General features: G+C 33.2%; 5 protein-coding genes across 7 annotated transcripts; 3 read left to right on the top strand and 2 right to left on the bottom strand.

The window, feature by feature from the left end:
- The first annotated feature begins 230 nt into the window (after nucleotides 1-230).
- LOC110643043 (uncharacterized) lies at nucleotides 231-5,475 on the top strand. Of its 3 annotated transcripts, none has more exons than XM_021795269.2 (5): nucleotides 231-391; nucleotides 475-537; nucleotides 1,122-1,266; nucleotides 1,389-1,979; nucleotides 2,595-5,475. In XM_021795269.2, the coding sequence occupies exons 2-4, from the start codon at nucleotides 505-507 to the stop codon at nucleotides 1,961-1,963; spliced, it is 753 nt and encodes a 250-aa protein (XP_021650961.2). In that variant the 5' UTR covers nucleotides 231-391; nucleotides 475-504; the 3' UTR covers nucleotides 1,964-1,979; nucleotides 2,595-5,475. The 3 variants fall into 3 exon arrangements, with proteins under 3 accessions (XP_021650961.2, XP_021650960.2, XP_021650959.2); XM_021795268.2 differs by having other exon boundaries at nucleotides 235-391; nucleotides 2,545-5,475; XM_021795267.2 differs by lacking the exon at nucleotides 2,595-5,475 and having other exon boundaries at nucleotides 235-391; nucleotides 1,389-2,019.
- On the bottom strand, nucleotides 2,431-5,466 carry LOC110643042 (uncharacterized). Its single transcript, XM_021795263.2, has 2 exons — nucleotides 2,950-5,466; nucleotides 2,431-2,868 (listed from the first exon to the last, which is right to left on the bottom strand). The coding sequence occupies exons 1-2, from the start codon at nucleotides 5,464-5,466 to the stop codon at nucleotides 2,578-2,580; spliced, it is 2,808 nt and encodes a 935-aa protein (XP_021650955.2). The 3' UTR covers nucleotides 2,431-2,577.
- A 4,645-nt stretch (nucleotides 5,476-10,120) lies between the features above and the next one.
- On the bottom strand, nucleotides 10,121-10,809 carry LOC110643035 (class I heat shock protein). The gene has a single exon (XM_021795255.2). It carries the CDS (start codon nucleotides 10,700-10,702, stop codon nucleotides 10,280-10,282), a length of 423 nt encoding a protein of 140 aa, XP_021650947.2. The 5' UTR covers nucleotides 10,703-10,809; the 3' UTR covers nucleotides 10,121-10,279.
- Nucleotides 10,810-11,696: 887 nt separating this feature from the next.
- On the top strand, nucleotides 11,697-12,528 carry LOC110643039 (18.1 kDa class I heat shock protein). Its single transcript, XM_021795258.2, has one exon. It carries the CDS (start codon nucleotides 11,866-11,868, stop codon nucleotides 12,331-12,333), a length of 468 nt encoding a protein of 155 aa, XP_021650950.2. The 5' UTR covers nucleotides 11,697-11,865; the 3' UTR covers nucleotides 12,334-12,528.
- Nucleotides 12,529-13,037: 509 nt separating this feature from the next.
- LOC110643040 (copper transporter 1) lies at nucleotides 13,038-13,933 on the top strand. The gene has a single exon (XM_021795261.2). The coding sequence runs from the start codon at nucleotides 13,331-13,333 to the stop codon at nucleotides 13,766-13,768; it is 438 nt and encodes a 145-aa protein (XP_021650953.2). The 5' UTR covers nucleotides 13,038-13,330; the 3' UTR covers nucleotides 13,769-13,933.
- Nucleotides 13,934-18,503: the final 4,570 nt, after the last annotated feature.

Below are 18,503 nucleotides of genomic sequence, written 5' to 3'. Positions count from 1 at the left end.
AACTAATTTTTTTTTAAATCTAACTAAATTAAAATAACTAAATTTTTTATAATATTAAATTAAATTAAATTATTTTAAAAACGAAATTAAATTAAATTACTAAATTAAAATAATTTAATTTAATTTATTTAATTTGAACTTTCCTGTAGTAAACAATAGCAATGCCTGATTTTGGAAATTGCCCCAACTGCAACACCCAGTGGCTAATAGCTACAGTACTCTAACACCAACATGTATTGCCTCTTTTAAAATAAACGTGCTTCCGGTGAAATTGAAGGTTTGTCTACAAACCCACGTCCTTAAATCTGAAAATTGAGCCCTCAGCTGATACCAGAGCCTACCTCATCCTCTCAACTCTCATTTCATACCTCTGTAGAGAATAGAGATCACTGTAAGCCTTTTTGTTTTGCAAGAAGATTCTAACTTACATTGACATCTCAAAACGCTAACCCTAACTCTTTTCTCTGTTATCAGGTTCTGCTCTGTGGAACAACCTCCTTAATCATGGCGCTCCGTGGATCTACCTTCTGCTACAAAGTAAGTTCCTCTTTTGTTTCTTCTTTAATTGATAATTAGCATCTTTCAATTGAAGTTTTGTTTTTGTTTATATTGTTATCTAAAAGAAATTTTGGATTCTGTCTTCATTTTGGGAATAATAATTGAACTTGTTATGATGGCATTTCAACATTTTACAAGCCTTGTTTAGAAACTAGAATTTTACAAGAATTCAGTTAAATTGATTTTTTTTTGTCTGTTCTTGTGTTTGGAACCGAGAATTCAATTCTTGTTAACTTAAAATAATTCATTTTAAAAGAAATAGAAATTGTGTGGGAATTCAATTGAATTCTTTTCTTGTAAATGATTAAAAAAAAAAAGAGAGAAATCAATTGAATTGCATTCTTGGGAGTTTCTAGTTTCCAAACAGGCTGAATAGGAACAGGGATGTTCAAATTAAGATTCGTTGTGAATTTTTAATGCGCTGAAAGGATTAAGAAAATGCTGCTTTAGGGATTTGGTCATCCATTTTCTAATAAGCTGTTGTTGAGTAATTCACCAAATGTTATAGTTTTTGTTTTCTTGAATTTATATGCACTTTGTTTTAGCTTGCAATTTTGTTGTAGGTAAATTTTATTGATAGGCGGCAGCCATGTTCTTGCATTAATCGTTTCAAGAGGCTTCCCCATCACAAGGACAATCACTTGTTCTCGCCTGCTACTTCTGCAACGCATTATTTTCCTCTCAAGCTGCACATTGAAGGAAGAACTCGTACGTTTTGTGGTTTGAATCTGTTATCCATGGTTCAATTTTTATACTTACAGCTATCTGCATTGCTATTGTTTAAAGGAATCCCCTTTAGCTTATCTAACTCTGTATTTACAACAAAGCAGCACTTTTTAGAAAAACATCCCGGTTGTTGTCACTAAGAGCATGTCAAGTAACAAGCGAAGACTCGGAAGAAATTATAAGTGGTGAAAGCATCATATGGGATGAGCAAGCCTTAATGCGGGATCTACAGATTGCCATTGAAGAAGAGAATTATGCCCAAGCTGCAAAACTCAGGGATAGCCTTAGAATACTCCAGGAGGATAGTAAGGCTTCAGTACTGGCAGCAAATGCTCGTTTTTATAATGCATTCAGGAATGGGGACTTGGCTTCCATGCAGTCCCTCTGGGCAAAAGGAGATAACGTTTGTTGTGTACACCCAGGAGCCAGTGGGGTTACTGGTTATGATGATGTTATGGAAAGCTGGGAACTTGTGTGGATGAACTATGATTTCCCACTGGAGATTCAGTTGAAGAATGCTCGAGTTCATTTTAAGGGTGATGTCGGTTATGTAACTTGTGTGGAATTTGTTAGGACAAAAGGCAGCAGCTGGGGGGCACAGTTTGTAACAAACGTTTTTGAGAGAATTGATGGTCAATGGTACATCTGTATTCACCATGCTTCACCTGTCGACTTGTAAGAAACTCTCAGTACATGTAAGGCACGCAGAAGCTGATTTTTTTTTGGTTGCTGCAATTTGTTTTAGTAGTTTTAGATTCTTTTACATCATATAATCAATCAGAAGACAGAACTATTCTTTAAATCATCTATCGAATCAGAAGACAGAACTATCTGCATGCAATCTGTGGGCTGTCAGTGTTATCGTTGGGTGTGCGTTTGAAGCAGGCAAGTCAGGGCTACGGTGACAAAATCTTGTTTGTTCAGAAAAATCTATTTTATTTCATCTCAATGAGTTAAATTATCAATTTAAGTCTCTGTTAGACTCTGCTGGGAACTTATATAATCAGTGGTGGTTTTTTACTTTTTAAGAGTTATGTCGCACTATAGCCCTGACTAAACTGCTCCAAGTCTTTTATGTTGCACGAGAATTTCTTGATGAGAAAACCTTTGAACCGAAAATTTTTACCTTCTTAAAACTGCACTCTCTTTGGGAGGGGTATAATTGGTTGCATTATTTTCATTATACAAGGGAGGGATTTTGGTAATGTAACATAATTGATACAAAATTATGACAGCCAAACATGACTTCTGCTACATCAGGATCCCTGTTTAAGAGCTCCTCCAGGCCTAAAGCTAGATCCTTCCAACAGGTGAAACAGGTGGACTTGGAGTGTATTTCACAGGTGCTTCCCCCAGGACAGTGGTGCGAATCTTCTTCAGTCCATTTGCATTTCTGGATTCCTGATGAACTTTTTCTTTGGACACGTTACTCTGTTCAGCGAGATCAGATGATTTCTGGCAGCTTATAATTGTGACACAAATGAAGAACGCCTGTAACAAAGAAATTGATGGACTGAACTCAACTGAGTACTTCCCCTTCTCAACTGGTGTCATGCTGAAGATGGGAGTATCTTGTGCTTCTCCCTGTATAAATAAGTAGGATGTATGAATCACAATACCGATATGAATGTGAAGTCAAATTCTCAGGTAAAACACAAGCAGTACCTGAACAAAAAGTTCAAATCGATTTGATCTCAGGCAAGCATTGGATGTCCTTGGAAGCTTCTTGTGTTGGATTTCAGTGGATAGGATACGGAGTTCACAACCAACATCCCAACCTCCACAGTCGCATGATCCACCAGATCTCCATCGGTGAATCAATGGTGAAGGAACTCCTGTGTTTGGCAAACTATGGACACCGCCAGGAATTATGACTGTGCAACTATTAGAGTGTTCATTCTCTGGCAGGTGCCATGAGAATCCCTTTTCCATGATATTTTTTTCTTTATCAGTCTGCTGCTTGTCAAAGTCAAAGCCTATGTTTCCACTAGGCATCTTGACAACAATGGCAGCAAGCTCTGCGTTTGGCATTAACTTTGGTGATACCTGGCCTGTCTGTCTCCGCTCAACACCAAACAACACGGACTCTTTTACCATATACTGGGCATTGGAGTTCTGCTCAGCCGAATCCAAGGAAGAAGAGCTGTTAACCGTCATCTGGCCAACCACATTATAGACAAAGCCACAACTTCTCTCTTTACTACCTTGACTTATCCAGCTGCCACTTTTTTTCTTAATCTCTTCAATGGTATACAACACATAGTTGCAGCCTTGATCATTATTCCCAGGTGACATTAAATTTTTCACAGGGGCTGCAACAATAATACTGTTGTTATTGATCACAAATCTGAACAAAGGAAGTCCATTCCTCATAGTAAGCAACAGATGAGCTTTTATGCTTGATGCCTCACGCTCTTTGTTTTGATGTGATTCAGTAGTGTTAATTGGCTTAAAGCTGTAGGAATTCAGGCTTCCTCTGAATAGTTGATCAGTTTGAGCAGAAGGATTTGGAGTTAAACCCTTGGACTTTAGCAATGGATCCAATAATCTTCTTAAAGGGCTGGATTTGGATCTATGACAACTTGCTTTCTCTCTGTTTGAATCATCCAAACCAGCAGAAGCTTTGGATAACACTGGACCAGACTTCACCGAAACATGTGTGGAAGTCAACCGTGGAACAGCTGAACTCTCCTTGAAGCTAAAACTTCTGGTCATCTGACCTAAGCTGAAGCTAAATCGGCGATTTGGTGAAGGATGTCTGCCTTTTCTAGCTGCCACTTCTTCTGTATCTTGGTTGAATATCTTTGATGTTTCAACTAGAATTTCATTTGAAGACTTAATAGTGTTGATTGCATCGGATGACAGCTCTGCATCCTGAGTATTGATTGCATCAGGTGCCATCTCCTGTTGTTCAATGTTAATCTCAACTCTAGGAGACAGTGGACATGAGTGAGGAATTTCATAATTAAGTTCTGAAGAGTAAAACTCGTCAGAAAAGCCATATGACAAGGTATTTTGATTTGCTCCTGTTACAGTCTCATTCAATGATGATGTTGGTTGCTCTTGGAAGCTATTGTGGACAAATTTTTTGGGAAAAAGGAGAACAATGTTTTTCTTCTCATCGCCTTGATGTTGCCAAGGAAGATCAATAGTTGATTGTTGCAGCTCCATTCTCTTCTTCATTCTACCATTATTTTCATTCTTCTTTCCCTTTGCAGTGGGTGAAATGTTATCATTTTTCATCTTTGATGATGAAGCTCCCATGCTTGGAGTGATCTTCTGTTCCAAAGCTTTTCTCTTTATATAAACTTCTTGCATCTCCTCTAGTCTCTGCTTGGCTTCTCTATCACAAGTATTCAAACTTTCTTTGGGCCCAATTGGCATCCCATTGTTTCTGGAATTGGATGACCGATTTTGAACTTTTGAAGTGATTTTATTGTGCAACTCTTTTCTTCTCCCCTTCTCAAAAGTTGTATCTGAACTATTTCCATCAAGAGACTTATAGCTGCAAAATACCCTCTTCTGTCCATCAAAGTGGCTCTTGGAAGCATTCGCCACATCCTGAAAGAGCATAGCATCCCGGACAGATGATTTGGCATCTCGAGAAATGCCATCATTTAAAGAAGAACTATTTCTGGAAGAAAGTGAAGGACACTGCTTGCTTTGATATGCAGGAGTCTCATTATGAGCTTGACCATAAAAGGTAGATGACCTATTAGTCATTCTAGTTGACAAATTACTGCTAATCAAAGATGCCTTGTTGCCTACTCTCATTGGGGTGCTCTTTTTGTTGCATTTCCAATTCTCTAAACGAGACCAATCCAAAACACCAACATTTAAAGCCTTATCCTGGATGTTTTCTTTTTTGTCCACACGCTGGAGATAACGAGGCAAATTTGACATATACTTGACAAGCTCATCATCTTTTGTTGCCCTTACAATGACAGAGAGCTGCTGGCTATTCACTGTAGTCTTTTGTTGGACCATGGCCCTAGCATTTGTATGTTTTCTTAGTTCATGGGGCAGATCATCATATGGCTTATTGATGTAACTTTTGGCTTTTAACTTGTCTTGATGCTTTATGCTCTGTGTTGCTTGGGTTAGAAGAACCATATCCTTGACTATCTTGGAATTCTGCTGCTGTTTTGAACTCTTTTTTACGCCTAAACTGCTGAATCCCATTTTGTTAGACGGTTCTGAGTATGTATTACTTTGTCATAACCCGGATAACAATCTAACTATTTGCAAGTTTCACGGACATATTTTGCCTGCTAAAGGATAACATAAGAGAATTCTTAGTCACTCGTCCAGGACTACACTTTTTCATGCAATTCATAGGTTTATATGTCCATTGATGATAAAAATCAGAATAACAGCAAAGGGCTGCGAGTGAATTGGAATGTCTGTACTCTCAGCAACAATTAGGAAGATAACAAGTAATCGTGAAGAAGAAAATACTTTTACTCCAATATAAATCCTTAATTTCTGAAAGCATGTCACGAGAAATAGAAGCAGCAAAAAAGACAATTGCCAAGCAAGATGAGTCACAAACCTTTGGCAACAGAAGATGAGAAGAAAACACAGAGCAGCTGAAAAAACAAAAAAAGGAAAAAACAAAAAGAATCATTCCCAAAAGTGCAATCTTTTTCATCGTACAATTAGAAGTACTGATGAATAATAATAATAATGAAAATTTATTGTTTGGTCTATAAATTTTACCATTAATAAAAATTGAACCACTATATTTTAAAAATTAAACTATTTAATTGCTATAATTTGTTTTCATCTAATAGCTAACTCCTTCCGCTCAATTTAAATAAAATATTAAATTTTTTTTTCTATGGTTAAATGAGAGAGAAAGCTTTGTTATTCCTAAATTACCGTCTCTCTCTCTCTCTCTCTCTCTCCCTCGGTCTTCTGTTCTTATCTCTCTCATGTTTCTCTCTTTCTCTCCCTCTCCCCATCTCTGTCTCTCTCTCTCTTTCTCTCCCTATTTCTGCGACATCGACAAAAGCTAATACTACAAAAACTTGACTAAAACAACATGAAGATGTCCAAACAATTGAAGGATCTCCCCATTCCCCAGAAAGACTCCACATATCATTTTCATGGAAATCATTTTCCAAGGTAACAAACAAACTAGAAGCCAAACCACACAAAAAACAGGGGATAAAAAGAAAAGAAGGAAGAGTCAATTCTCCAATCTACATCATTACCTGATCATGATCGATTACTAAAATTGATTCTATTTTCTAAGAAATTCTCTTATCACCTAATCGGAGAGGGAAATTTCAATCTCTATCCTTCCCTTTAGAATTTGACTCGAACATCTTTGTATCTTGAGTCACATAATTCTGATCATTATCGAAATATAAACTCAAATTCCGGCTTAGTACTCATATTCAAATCGAGAAAGTCACGTATCTAAACAAAACTAGAACAGCCAATCAATAGAGTTAGCCATATCTGGTTATGTTTTCATTTCCAGTTTTTACAATACCGCAAATCTTAGTCCATTCAACGAATAATAATGTGAAGCCAGCTATTATAATTTTCCACAGAAAACAAACAATAATCAATGTGACCAGAATAAAACCATAATTTCCTTTTGTGTGAGTTTCTCAGGAACGAAACACAGCAAATTGAGAAAATAATAAGAAAATGCACATAAAGAATAACAGCAGAGCAAGTTCATCGCTAAGTTTCCAATGGATTAGAGAACGTACCAGTAGAAAACCGAGGAAACGTAGGCTCATGAAGGGGACATGGAAACAGAAAATCACTGATCTCGACAAAGATCCGATACATGAAACGGTGAGTGGTGAAATCTCGAAGCAGACGTAGACTAGAAGCAAAGAAAAGAATTACCACAACAGAAATCAAGAACATTCATATTTGCAACACAATAATCAATCTTTTGGTAACACGAAAAGAAAAGAAGCAAAACGAAGCCATCTGAGAGTGGAGACTGAAGAGTGAAGAGAGTGAGTGGTAAGAGACTGGAGCGTTTCTTTTTCGATCAGACGGTTAAAAGCGGAGGAGGTGGCGGTAAATAGGGCTATAGGTGGCTATAATGGGTCCCACATACGCGACTTCTTTCTTGTAGCGAATCCGAAAGCTACAGCTCGTGGGGTCCATGAACAGAATTTGAGGACAATGCAAATAGTTTTTCGTTTTATATTAAAAAAAATGTTGATTTATTATTATTTTTATTGAAAAGCTTGATTTAATTTTCTCGCTTAATATGAAAAAATTTAATTTTTTTAATTTAAAAAATAGAAATTAAGTAGTAAAAAATAATACAATTATATGAGAATGGCCTTTAAAAACTTAAATTATAATAAAAAGAAATTTCTTATGCACAAACATTGCCTGCTTACTAACAATTTTCAAGGAGTGGAGCCCTATGTTAGCTTCACTATTTCACTTAATATCAACACATTGTAATTGTAATGTAAATGAAGAATTAGCATAAGAAGGAAATTAAAGTGGGGAAAATTTATAAATAGTAAACACAAGAAGAATCATATGCTAAATTATTGGCATTACAATCAAGCATTGAAAAGAGGTGTGTAAGAAATGTTGAAGAAGAGAGCTACATTTGACAAATGAGTGCAAGGAATGTGGGGGTTTTTGTTGCACACTTATTTATGGGAATCTTTTTCTCTTTTTCTTTTGTTTTTCTTATCATTACTTGTTGGCCACCTCTTTCAAGATTGTCGTATTCCAATCTTGGCATGCATTCATGCTTTGCACACCTTTAGTGCGAAGCCAAGGCTGTGGTGGGTGATCCCTAAATCTCAACTTTTGTTAAAGCCAAAATCGCCAAAACACTGATTTTAAGTGAGAAACGGAAAGTCCTTTCTGTGTTCAAGTACTTGCTTTTCTACAAGAAACACAAACAAGACTCTCTTGCTTTTACATATGTTGTGGATATTTTCATGTCTTAGCCCCTTTTGATGACTCAACAAGGTTTTTTTTTTTTCTTCTTTTATATTTATTTTATTATTTTTTATTTATAAGATACTCTTAAATTTAAAAAAATTAATAGACAAATTATTTATTAATTTATTTTAATCTGAATTTATATAAGTGATTAAGTTATTTTACACATCAAAATGATTAAACAAGTTAATGTTGGAATCAACCACACCAATATTCACCCTTTAATTTTTATTTATTCTCGATGTGGGACTTCAATTTTCAACAATTCTCTCTCAAGTGCAATCAAATGACCATTACATGATAATAGTTAGTATTAATTTAATACGAGCGTAATTATACAGTCTTGTGAACGGTTAAAATCTAAAACTTAATTGAGCTCTAATATCAAAATTCAAAAAAAATATATTGGGCAAATTACCTCTATTATGTTTTATACATGAATATAATAGAGGTAAGAAAAATTATATATATATATATATATATATGAATGAATGAATAATAGGAGTGTGTAATCAATCGATTTGATTTCAAATCGAATCAAATCATAATAACTAAAAAAAATCTATAAAATATAAGTCCAATGATAAGCTATATATAGTGACAGTACAAGCAAGGCCCAAGTCCAATACTCCAGTTTAGAGGAAGGGAGGTTTTTACAGCTGATATGGGGCTGTAATGACCTTCACCTATGAAGATGGTGATTTATAATTTATAAATATAAACATATTTAAAAAATAACTCAGAAAAAAGTTAGAAACAACAGCCAATTAATCCAACCACTATTTTATTTCAACTTCTTTAATTTTAAGGAGAATTTTGACAATAAGTAATCAATTTTAATATGTTATGAAAAAAAGTAGTCTCCCAAATTTATATCGTGTGAAATTTCAATGTGTAATGGTCCCTTTTTTTTTTTAATAATCTTCTAAATTATGAGTATGTATATATATAATTTTAGTGAAAATCACATCTAATTTCAATTTTTATCTAGCATCAAAGTTTGGATAGTTAAAAAAAGGTAATTGATATTTGATATAAAAATTTTGAGCTTTAAATAAATTTTTATTATGAAAATTTAGGAAATTATATCAATTTTTAAATTACAGTTTTAATTCTCAATTCAAATGTGTTGTTAATTTTGAGATTATATTTATATTGTTGAGACATTTTTATAAGTATTGATAATAAAATTGTTATGTAATACTTTTAAAAAATAAAAAAAAAATTATTGTAATATAGTTATGGTAATTTATTGCCTATTGTAAGAATAATTTTATCTATGTATATGTGTTTTTATTTTATATACATTTATTTTTAAAGGTAATATATGTTTAAAATTTTTGTGTTGGTCATTGTTTGGTGGTTTAGGTAGAAATTCAAAGAGGAGATGGTCAAATGAATCCTAACAGGCTAAGGACCCGTTTAAAATCATGGTTAATATTATTATTGAGAAAATTATTTTTTAAAATATATTAATTAAAAAATAATTTAAAATTAAATTTAATAAATTTTAATTATAAAAATATTTAAATAATAAAATAATTTTTTAAAATAATATTTTTATTCAAAAAGGTTATTCAAACATTCAAAACTCAATGCAAAGTAAACTAAGGTTTCTTGCCTTGGGCCTTCTTTTTGAAGATTTCTTGCCTGTATTTATGCCTCTTGTGGGTCTAAGAGGCAAACCTATTCTCAGTAAAACTGAATATTTATGTGCATGCATGATATATGTGCAGTAACTTGTATCATGCATTTGACCATAAATAAATAAATTAAAATAAAAAAATTAAAGAAAATTCATTTGATATTAGAGTCAAAGGTTGAGGAAGGAAATGATGAAATCAGTGAATTAAATTACTCACTAAATTTATCCACAAAATATGGAAGAAACTAGGAAAATATAAAAAGCAGCTTTTATTGCTAAAAACACCACAAATACATTAAAGACATCATCGTATTGAAAGACAACACAGCTTCACACAACAAGCAGTTCAAAAAAGCTTCACACAGAAAACATAGGAAATTGATAAAAAAGACATCATCATGCAACTCAAGCTCCGCTGATCTCAATAGACTTGACCTCAGGCTTCTTCTCCTCCGCCTTCGGAATAGTAACAGTCAGGACTCCATTCTCCATTGAAGCCTTCACTTCATCAACCTTAGCATTCTCTGGTAACCAGAATCTCCTCAGAAACTTGCCTCTACCCCTCTCCACCCGGTGCCACTTATCGTTTTTCTCCTCCTTCTCCAGACTTCTTTCTCCGCTTATTTGAAGAACCCTTCCTTCCTCAATCTCAACTTTCACCTCCTCTTTCTTTAGCCCTGGAAGATCTGCCTTGAACACATGGGCTTCTGGGGTCTCTTTCCAATCAACTTGTGCATTAGCGAATGTGGAAATCTCATTGCTTGAACCAGATGGTGCCCATACGTCAGTGGATAATGGATTACCAAACAATGATCGGATCAGAGACATCTTTGCTCAATGAACGCAAGCCTCTTTTTATTTGGTGATCACTGAGAGAGACGGCAAATTCAAAACTCGTTTACATATGAAGTTGAGCGGATTGGATGGTAATATATATATATATATATACACCAATAGGATTTGGCATTGTGGGGTCATTGAGATTTCGGGGCTCTTCTATTTCGACGATAATTTAAGTCTAGATGTGATGGGATTCATCTCTAATCTTCTACCATCTTCTATGTGCTCCTCGTCCTGTGCCTGGCTTTCAAATCATCGACCCGGTTGGCTTGGGCTTTTGGGAAGGTTCATTTTTCGAGCTAAGCGACAAAGATTAGGTACCACTACCAGCCCATGAACCTGCCAAATTTATTTGCAAGATGAGAGCGATTCGAGTTTTCATTCAAGTGGGCTCGTCAAATTGCAATTGTCGGCTTGACATCGATCCAACTGCATTTATCAAATATTTCACACTCTAATTTCAATCAAATAAATCCAAAATCATCAGCTTTAAATAGCAACGTTAAAATAAATTAGTAAAGTTAGTTTTTAATGAATAAAAATTCACAAATGATATCTTCATATTATAAACAAGAATCTTAAATTTACAAATCAAAAATCTATAAGCCATTTACAAGTCACCAAATTCACAAATATAATTATGCACATAATTAATAACTCCATTAATTGCCACTGGTTTTTATGTTAACATTGCATGATGGGTTCCCTAAAAAAGAAATTGCATGATGGGACAAATTTTGACTGATCTTTATTCTTTTCTGCTTTCCATTTTCAAAACTGGTTTTTATGAATTTTTAGCAGCCCCCTTATTCTGATGAGGACTAGCAATCTATGCACAAAGATCAGGCGGTCTGTAGGCCACCTGAACCACAATAAGCATGCATTAATTCCTGATGCTGATACCCTTCTCTTTCAAGTCCCAATAACTTAATTCCATATTCCCTTCAATCCTACGCTCTCAAACCATTCCAAAAATTTTCCAGAAAAGAAGATTCCCCTCTGGAAAATTCCCGTACATTTCAAGCAAATGCAGTGTTAGAGCTACCTTGGAATGGCCACCGTTGATATCCTACTTTTTGTCATATAAATGCAGCTTGAATCTATCTCCCCCTTCCTCAATTAATCCTCAGGGTCATCAGCTTATAACAAAGATGTCCATAATTTCCAGTAAATTTTACGGGTCTTATGATCCTTTGAGTTTCGATGTTTGGGACCCCTATCATGATTTTCATTGTGGAGGCACTACTCTCGCACCTCACCCAGTAGCTTCCTCCCACGGAGCAACGCCCTTTTCTAATGCCAAGGTTGAGTGGAAGGAAAACCCAGAGGCACTTGTGGTGAGAGCTGATCTTCCAGGGCTCAAGAAAGATGAAGTGAAGGTAGAACTTGAGGAGGGTGACCTCCTATGCATAAGCGGTGAGAGGAACATTGAGAAAGAAGAAAGAGTTGATAACTGGTACCATGTTGAACGCAGCAGAGGCAGGTTTGTTCAGCGTTTTAGGTTGCCTGAGAACGCAAATGCTGATCAGATGAAGGCTTGTATGGAAAATGGAGTTCTTACCATCACCGTTCCTAAAAGGGAAATGAAGAGAACCTCCAAGACCATTCATATTTTCTGAAGACCAAAGGGATGCAACTTGTCGTTTTAAGCAAGTTAAGGAATGAGCAATAAATGGGACTTTGATAAATAATAAAATGAGTGGTAATTGCTGGTTATTGTAAGAGTTAATGGATTTAATATAAATAAAGGCAATGGTTAATTGCTGGTTGTTGTAAGATTATGATCCTCCAATTAATTAAAATGATTTTTTTTTTGTCTCAAAAGTAATTTTCATCCTTCAATTTCAATATAGAGAGCTTTTATATATTAAAAGATAGCATGTGCTAGATATAGTTCAGTAATAACTGTATGTGTGTTGAAATTGAGAGATTCAGGTTCGACTCTTCCCTTTCCCCGTTTACATGATAAAAAAAAAAATTAACATAAATATATACATTACATTAGGTGATATGAAAAATGATAAGGCCATTTAATCCATGTAATGCATGGTTGGTCTTAAGCTCGAAAATTCTTCCAAATAATTAGCTAGATGAGGTTATGAAACTTGCAGTAACCCGCATGAAATTTCTGTTAAAGAAAATGGAGAATCACATGGTAATTAAATTAATAATTAATCTAGATTCTTCTGGGCCTCTCAGGCAAGAATTTTCATCCCTGAAAGCTTATTTTAGAAAGGAATCAGGCACATGGCTTTCTTTAAAGTTTAAACCATGTCTGACAAAAGGAGAACAAATATCGGTGCTAAATCTTTACGTAGGCCTACCAAATTTCAGTACCATTATTGCAGAGATTGCTTCCTCACGAGTCATTGCATAGATTTCTCACCATTCAAATCCAAGTTTGCCCTCCTCACCAAAAATCCTATGCACGATTGTAGCTTCAGGAGCTAGCTGCAAAAGTGTCACAATTATACAAAGTTTCAAGCAAGGAATTTCACCAACCCACAGTTGCACCAATATAATCCCGTAGACGACCCTCGATAAGCCACACACCTACTACACTGAATTCCCACTCTCTGGCTCTTCATCTTAAACCCCAAATAGACACAGCAAACGATGATGCCACACTTCGGCGCCAACACCCAAACGTCTGCCTGGACCACTGGCTCCTTTCACGACCACCACAAAGCCACCACGCACATGACCTTCTTCTGGGGCCACAAAACCAAAATTCTTTTCAATTGTTGGCCCGGTTCGAGCTCTGGCATGTACGCTTTGGCGTTGATCTTCGTCTTCACGCTCTCATTGATCGTGGAGTGGTTCAAATATTGCAGCATCATCAAGCCCGGGACAAATAAGGTCGCTGCGGGTTTCTTTCGGACTGGGATGCGCACGTTGCTTTCTGGACTTTCTTACATGGTTATGCTTGCGGTCATGTCCTTTAACGGCGGCATTTTTCTTGCTGCCGTCGGCGGGCACGCTGTTGGGTTCGTGTTTTTTGGTAATCGGATTTCTAAAAACTCCGAGAAGAAGCCAGATCTCCCCTCCCATTAACTTCAAGTGCTGAATTTTGGCTGTGGCGAGTTTGAGTGCTAAATCATTCCTAAGCACTTGAAATATTAAAAAAAATCTTGTGTTTTCAATTCAACAAGACTGGAAGTCACTAATGTATCTTTATTTAATTCAATCTCATAAAATATCATACATAACATAGCTATATTTTCTGATGAAAAAGTAATAATAACATCAATAAGATTAATTAAATCATGATGATGCTGTTATTTTTTTATTTGCAAATTATTAATATAGGATTTTGAAGTATGTATTGAACGAATCACTATTACCTGCCCAGTAAATCAATTGTCTTTTTAATTAAAGAAAAATTCTTACTTATATTGATTTATTATATATTTAATAGATGAATTTCACATTTAAAATCACAATTACTCTATATAATAATACATATTTCTATTGGATTTAAAAATTTGATGTCAAATTGAAAATTATTTTTAGCAACAGAAATGAGATATAACTGGATCTTTTAGTGGGCCAGACGTAACTAGGATAAAAGAAGGGCCCGAGGTCGAAGGCAAACTATTGAAAAATTCATCTCTTGGTCGGCTTCCAATGCTTCCAACAGAAAAGACTAATACGTAGTTTGTCTGGCTTGGCCTTTTTTAATTTTTATTTTTTTTTCAAATCAATTAAAAAACAACTCTTCTTTCTCATAAATAATTACCCTTGAAATTTGATCTTTGGTATATATTTCACGCTAGCCCCTTAGGACTTTGATAAAGGTTAAATATTATCTTTATAAATTTTAAAGAATTATTATTAAGATAATAAAAAATAATTAATAATTTAACAATTAATGATATTTAATAGAAGATTAATAAAAATAAAACTTGGATGAAATATGATGTTATTTTATTTGTTAAATTAGTCTTTCAAGATTAACATTTAATCTCCAATGAAAAGTTAAATTTTAAATTTATTCTCATTTAACATTCAAATAATATTAATGAGATGTTAAAAATTACCAAATGCCCCTTTAGTGTTAGCACCAATGATTAAGTCTTGTAGAAAAATGAAGTTAGAACTTGCAAGAGAAGAGAATTAGAAGGCAAAATCTAAACCTAACAGAAATAAAATTAACACCTTAAGTCTAACCCTAATAACCTAACACATTCACAAGGTAAAAAATGAGAGCTGAGCATTAAGCCATAAGCAGGCACACAAGCCTCTACAAGAAAAATTAATATATATGTATTATTCTGGCACTCCAACTTTGAGGAGTGATGAATCACTATCTTTAAGGTATTAATATTGCTTTTATTGCATATATACGTATATCTATAATGATCAAATCATCTGAAGCAGACTCTGAAAGATGATTTTTCTCTTCTTTTCTTTTTGATTTCTGAGTAGAGAGAGAGAAAGAATAAGAAAAAATAAGTAATATTTAAAAAAAAAATTAAATATAAATAAAGAAAAAAAAAAAAGTCATGAAACCTTTTCTAAATAGACACATCTCATTTATCATACAAATGATTGTGTTGTTTGTGTGTAATGTTTATTAAATTAGATTAATATACAATAATGGTATTTATTATTATATATATATATATTTTATTAATTTTTTATATATATATATAAATATTTTTTTTTATATTAATATAGAATATTTTTTATTTATTTACACAACATATATAACAATTTTGATTGTTATATAGAATTTGATATCTGTTTATTAACAGACATATCTACTTATTAATAAACACATATGTTCGTAATTTATTTACGAAAATTATAATATGATAATTATTTTATTTCACACATATACGTACCAAGTATTATAATAGAATAATATATATTAAATTAGATATATATAATTCTATACATATTTCACTCTTGTCATTCATTTACTTTCTTATATTTTAACATTATAGGAATTCTTTCTCTCTATACCGTCTAACATACAAGCTATTTATAACAGTTCAATCATATCAATTAATTAATATATGATTTTAGGGAATGATGTAAGATGATAGCAGAATATTTATCCTTATTCTACCTTCTCAAGTGTTAAATTTAAGTATGGAAGATGAAATAATGCGTTTAATATATGGTGGCTAGCATTATCTAATCGAGCGAAGCCCATTGAATTTGTCCTTCCCTCAATGTAAATATAGAAATAATAAGTTATTAATACATCTACCAATAATCAATATCAATGCTCGTATGATTATGCTTTTCATTTTATCATATTTGGAACGGACAATATCTCCTCTCCATCAGACAGCAACATCCGCAAAAAGGTCATAGCTTTAGGGCTGAACAGAATTCGGTTCAAATCGAAAAATTGAACCGAATCAAGTCAATTCGGTTCAATTGGTTTGATTTTAAAATTTAATCGGTTCGGTTTGATTTTAATTTATAAAAATTTCGGTTATTTCGGTTCGGTTCGATTTTGAAAAGAAAAAAATCGGTTAAACCGAACCGAACCGAATAGTGATTTATATAGTCAAATCGAACCGAATTGATTTTTGAATTAATTTATTTTTATGGAAAATTTATGAATTATATTTAATTATATATATATTAATTGTTTAATTTCATTGATTAATGGTTATTAGGTTCAAACCAAAGTTAAAATTAGACCAAATAACTTGAAAATCAAACCTAAATTAAAAAATAATCAAAAATCAAACCGATCGGTTTAAACCAAACCGAACCGAAATAAAGCGGTTCGGTTCGATTCGATTTTTCATCAATTTCGGTTCGGTTCGGTTTCTAAAATTGACGATTCGGTTTTTATAATTTAATTCGGTTCGATTCGGTTCGGTTTGAACCGATTTCTCACCCCTAGATAGCTTGGTGTAAAAGAAAATTGATTGGTAAAATTATACCTTAAAAATTAATTTAAGAAAAGATGTTTGTTCAATTAATATGGGACAACACACTACTCTTACATCAAGGCCTGAATATATAGAACATGAAATTTACAGCCAAATATATCTATGAGTAACTCAATATTAAAGCAGGATAAATTTTGATACCATGTGGAGAAAATAGACCGATCCTAACTCTCCCCCCCCTCCCTCAAAGCTAATTTAAGGAAATGAGATTTGTCAAATCTTATATATAATACAAATATCTTATTTCAAACTAATATGAAATAACATTTGATGTCATTATGGTATTTTATTAATAATATATATACATTCTTTGCCTTCTTAATTTTAAAATTTTCTTAAACACGAGTATATAAATTTTATTTATGATTCTTTTATAGCAATCAAGTTATCCTCTCCAAGAATAATTATTATTATATTATGTATTATAGTATATTATTATTATTATTATTTTATTATATATATATATATATATATATATACCGATCAAATAGCTTTATTTAATTTTAATTTTAATTCTATTTGAATTAAAATTCAATAGTTGTCTAAAAAAATAATTTTATATAATTGTTTATCATTTTTTTCATTATTATTCTCCAACTATCACAGCATACGACAATCAATGTTTATCATCAATATTCTATCATGTGAGTTATAATTTTAACTTTTAACAGTTTAAATTATTTTCGATTAACGTTATTATTTTTTTATATTCAAGAAAAATTAGTTTTTCTATAAGTATTTGCGTTTTTCTGATATTATTTAACTTAATTAATATGAATTAAAATTTATGTTAGAATTCCAATCAATTTCTTAATCGTTATATTTTCAGACACATTAAAAATTGAATTTGAATAGAAATAAATGAATGTCTTATGTTACACATAATTTATAAATATAATAAATTTATTTTAAAATTCCTTTTTTAATTAGGTCTCAATTCTAATAATAGGTTTATAATATTCAATCGGGGAAATGACAAAAAAATCCTGTACTTTCAAATTTTTTTCAATTCTACCCTCTATTTTCAAAATTAACAATTAAATGCTACACTTTGAAAATTTATCTAATTCTGCCCTACTATTACTCAAACCATTAAATGAGTAAAGAAAATGCCACGTCACCCAAATCTAACTCCTACATGGCATAGCACGTCAACCCCTAAACTCATTCCCTAAACAAAATGCCACATCAACCCCTAATCACCAATCCTATTCATAAATCCCTAAAAACCCACAAATCCAAAAATGACCCATTACAAACCCACAAAGCTCTCTGTTCCTTCTTTCCCATTTTTCATACTTGACGAAACTCTCCTTAACTTATACACTTTGTTCCCATAAAATGGCTGCTATTTCATCTTCAAGTGAGATGTCGCCTGCTCGAAGTGAAGAGGTGGTAGGTGATTCTGTGGTTATGTGTAGACATAGGGTGAGAGCATCACTCTATACTTCGTGGACAATGGGCAATCCTGGGCAAACGTTTTTCAGATGTGGATATTGGGAGGTACATACATTGAGTTGTTGCATGATGCTTAGGTTTGTTTATGAATAAATACCAAATTGACAGAGAAGTGGGAAATTGTCAATTGTTTTGTGGGTGGGTGATGAACAAGGAAATGATTGTGCCTTTTTTCAGTGTTATGGTCCACCATGCTTTGGACGTGAGAAAGAGATCCATACTTTTGGGTTAAAGCAGAGAAATTCACTAAAGGAGAAAGTAAAAGTCTTAAAGGATCTCAACAATAAGGTGACACATAAATGGACAGTGATAAATGAGAAGTGTGAGAAAATGGAAACACTCAACATTCAATTACAGGGCACAATTGAAGAGCTGACAAAGTGGAAGAAAATGTTGCAAATTAAAATCTTGGA

Source organism: Hevea brasiliensis, chromosome 3 (genome assembly GCF_030052815.1).
Source record: "Hevea brasiliensis isolate MT/VB/25A 57/8 chromosome 3, ASM3005281v1, whole genome shotgun sequence".
NCBI classification, from domain to species: Eukaryota; Viridiplantae; Streptophyta; class Magnoliopsida; order Malpighiales; family Euphorbiaceae; genus Hevea; species Hevea brasiliensis.
Note: the sequence above shows the minus strand (reverse complement) of the source record. Positions and strands in the feature narration are given on the sequence as shown.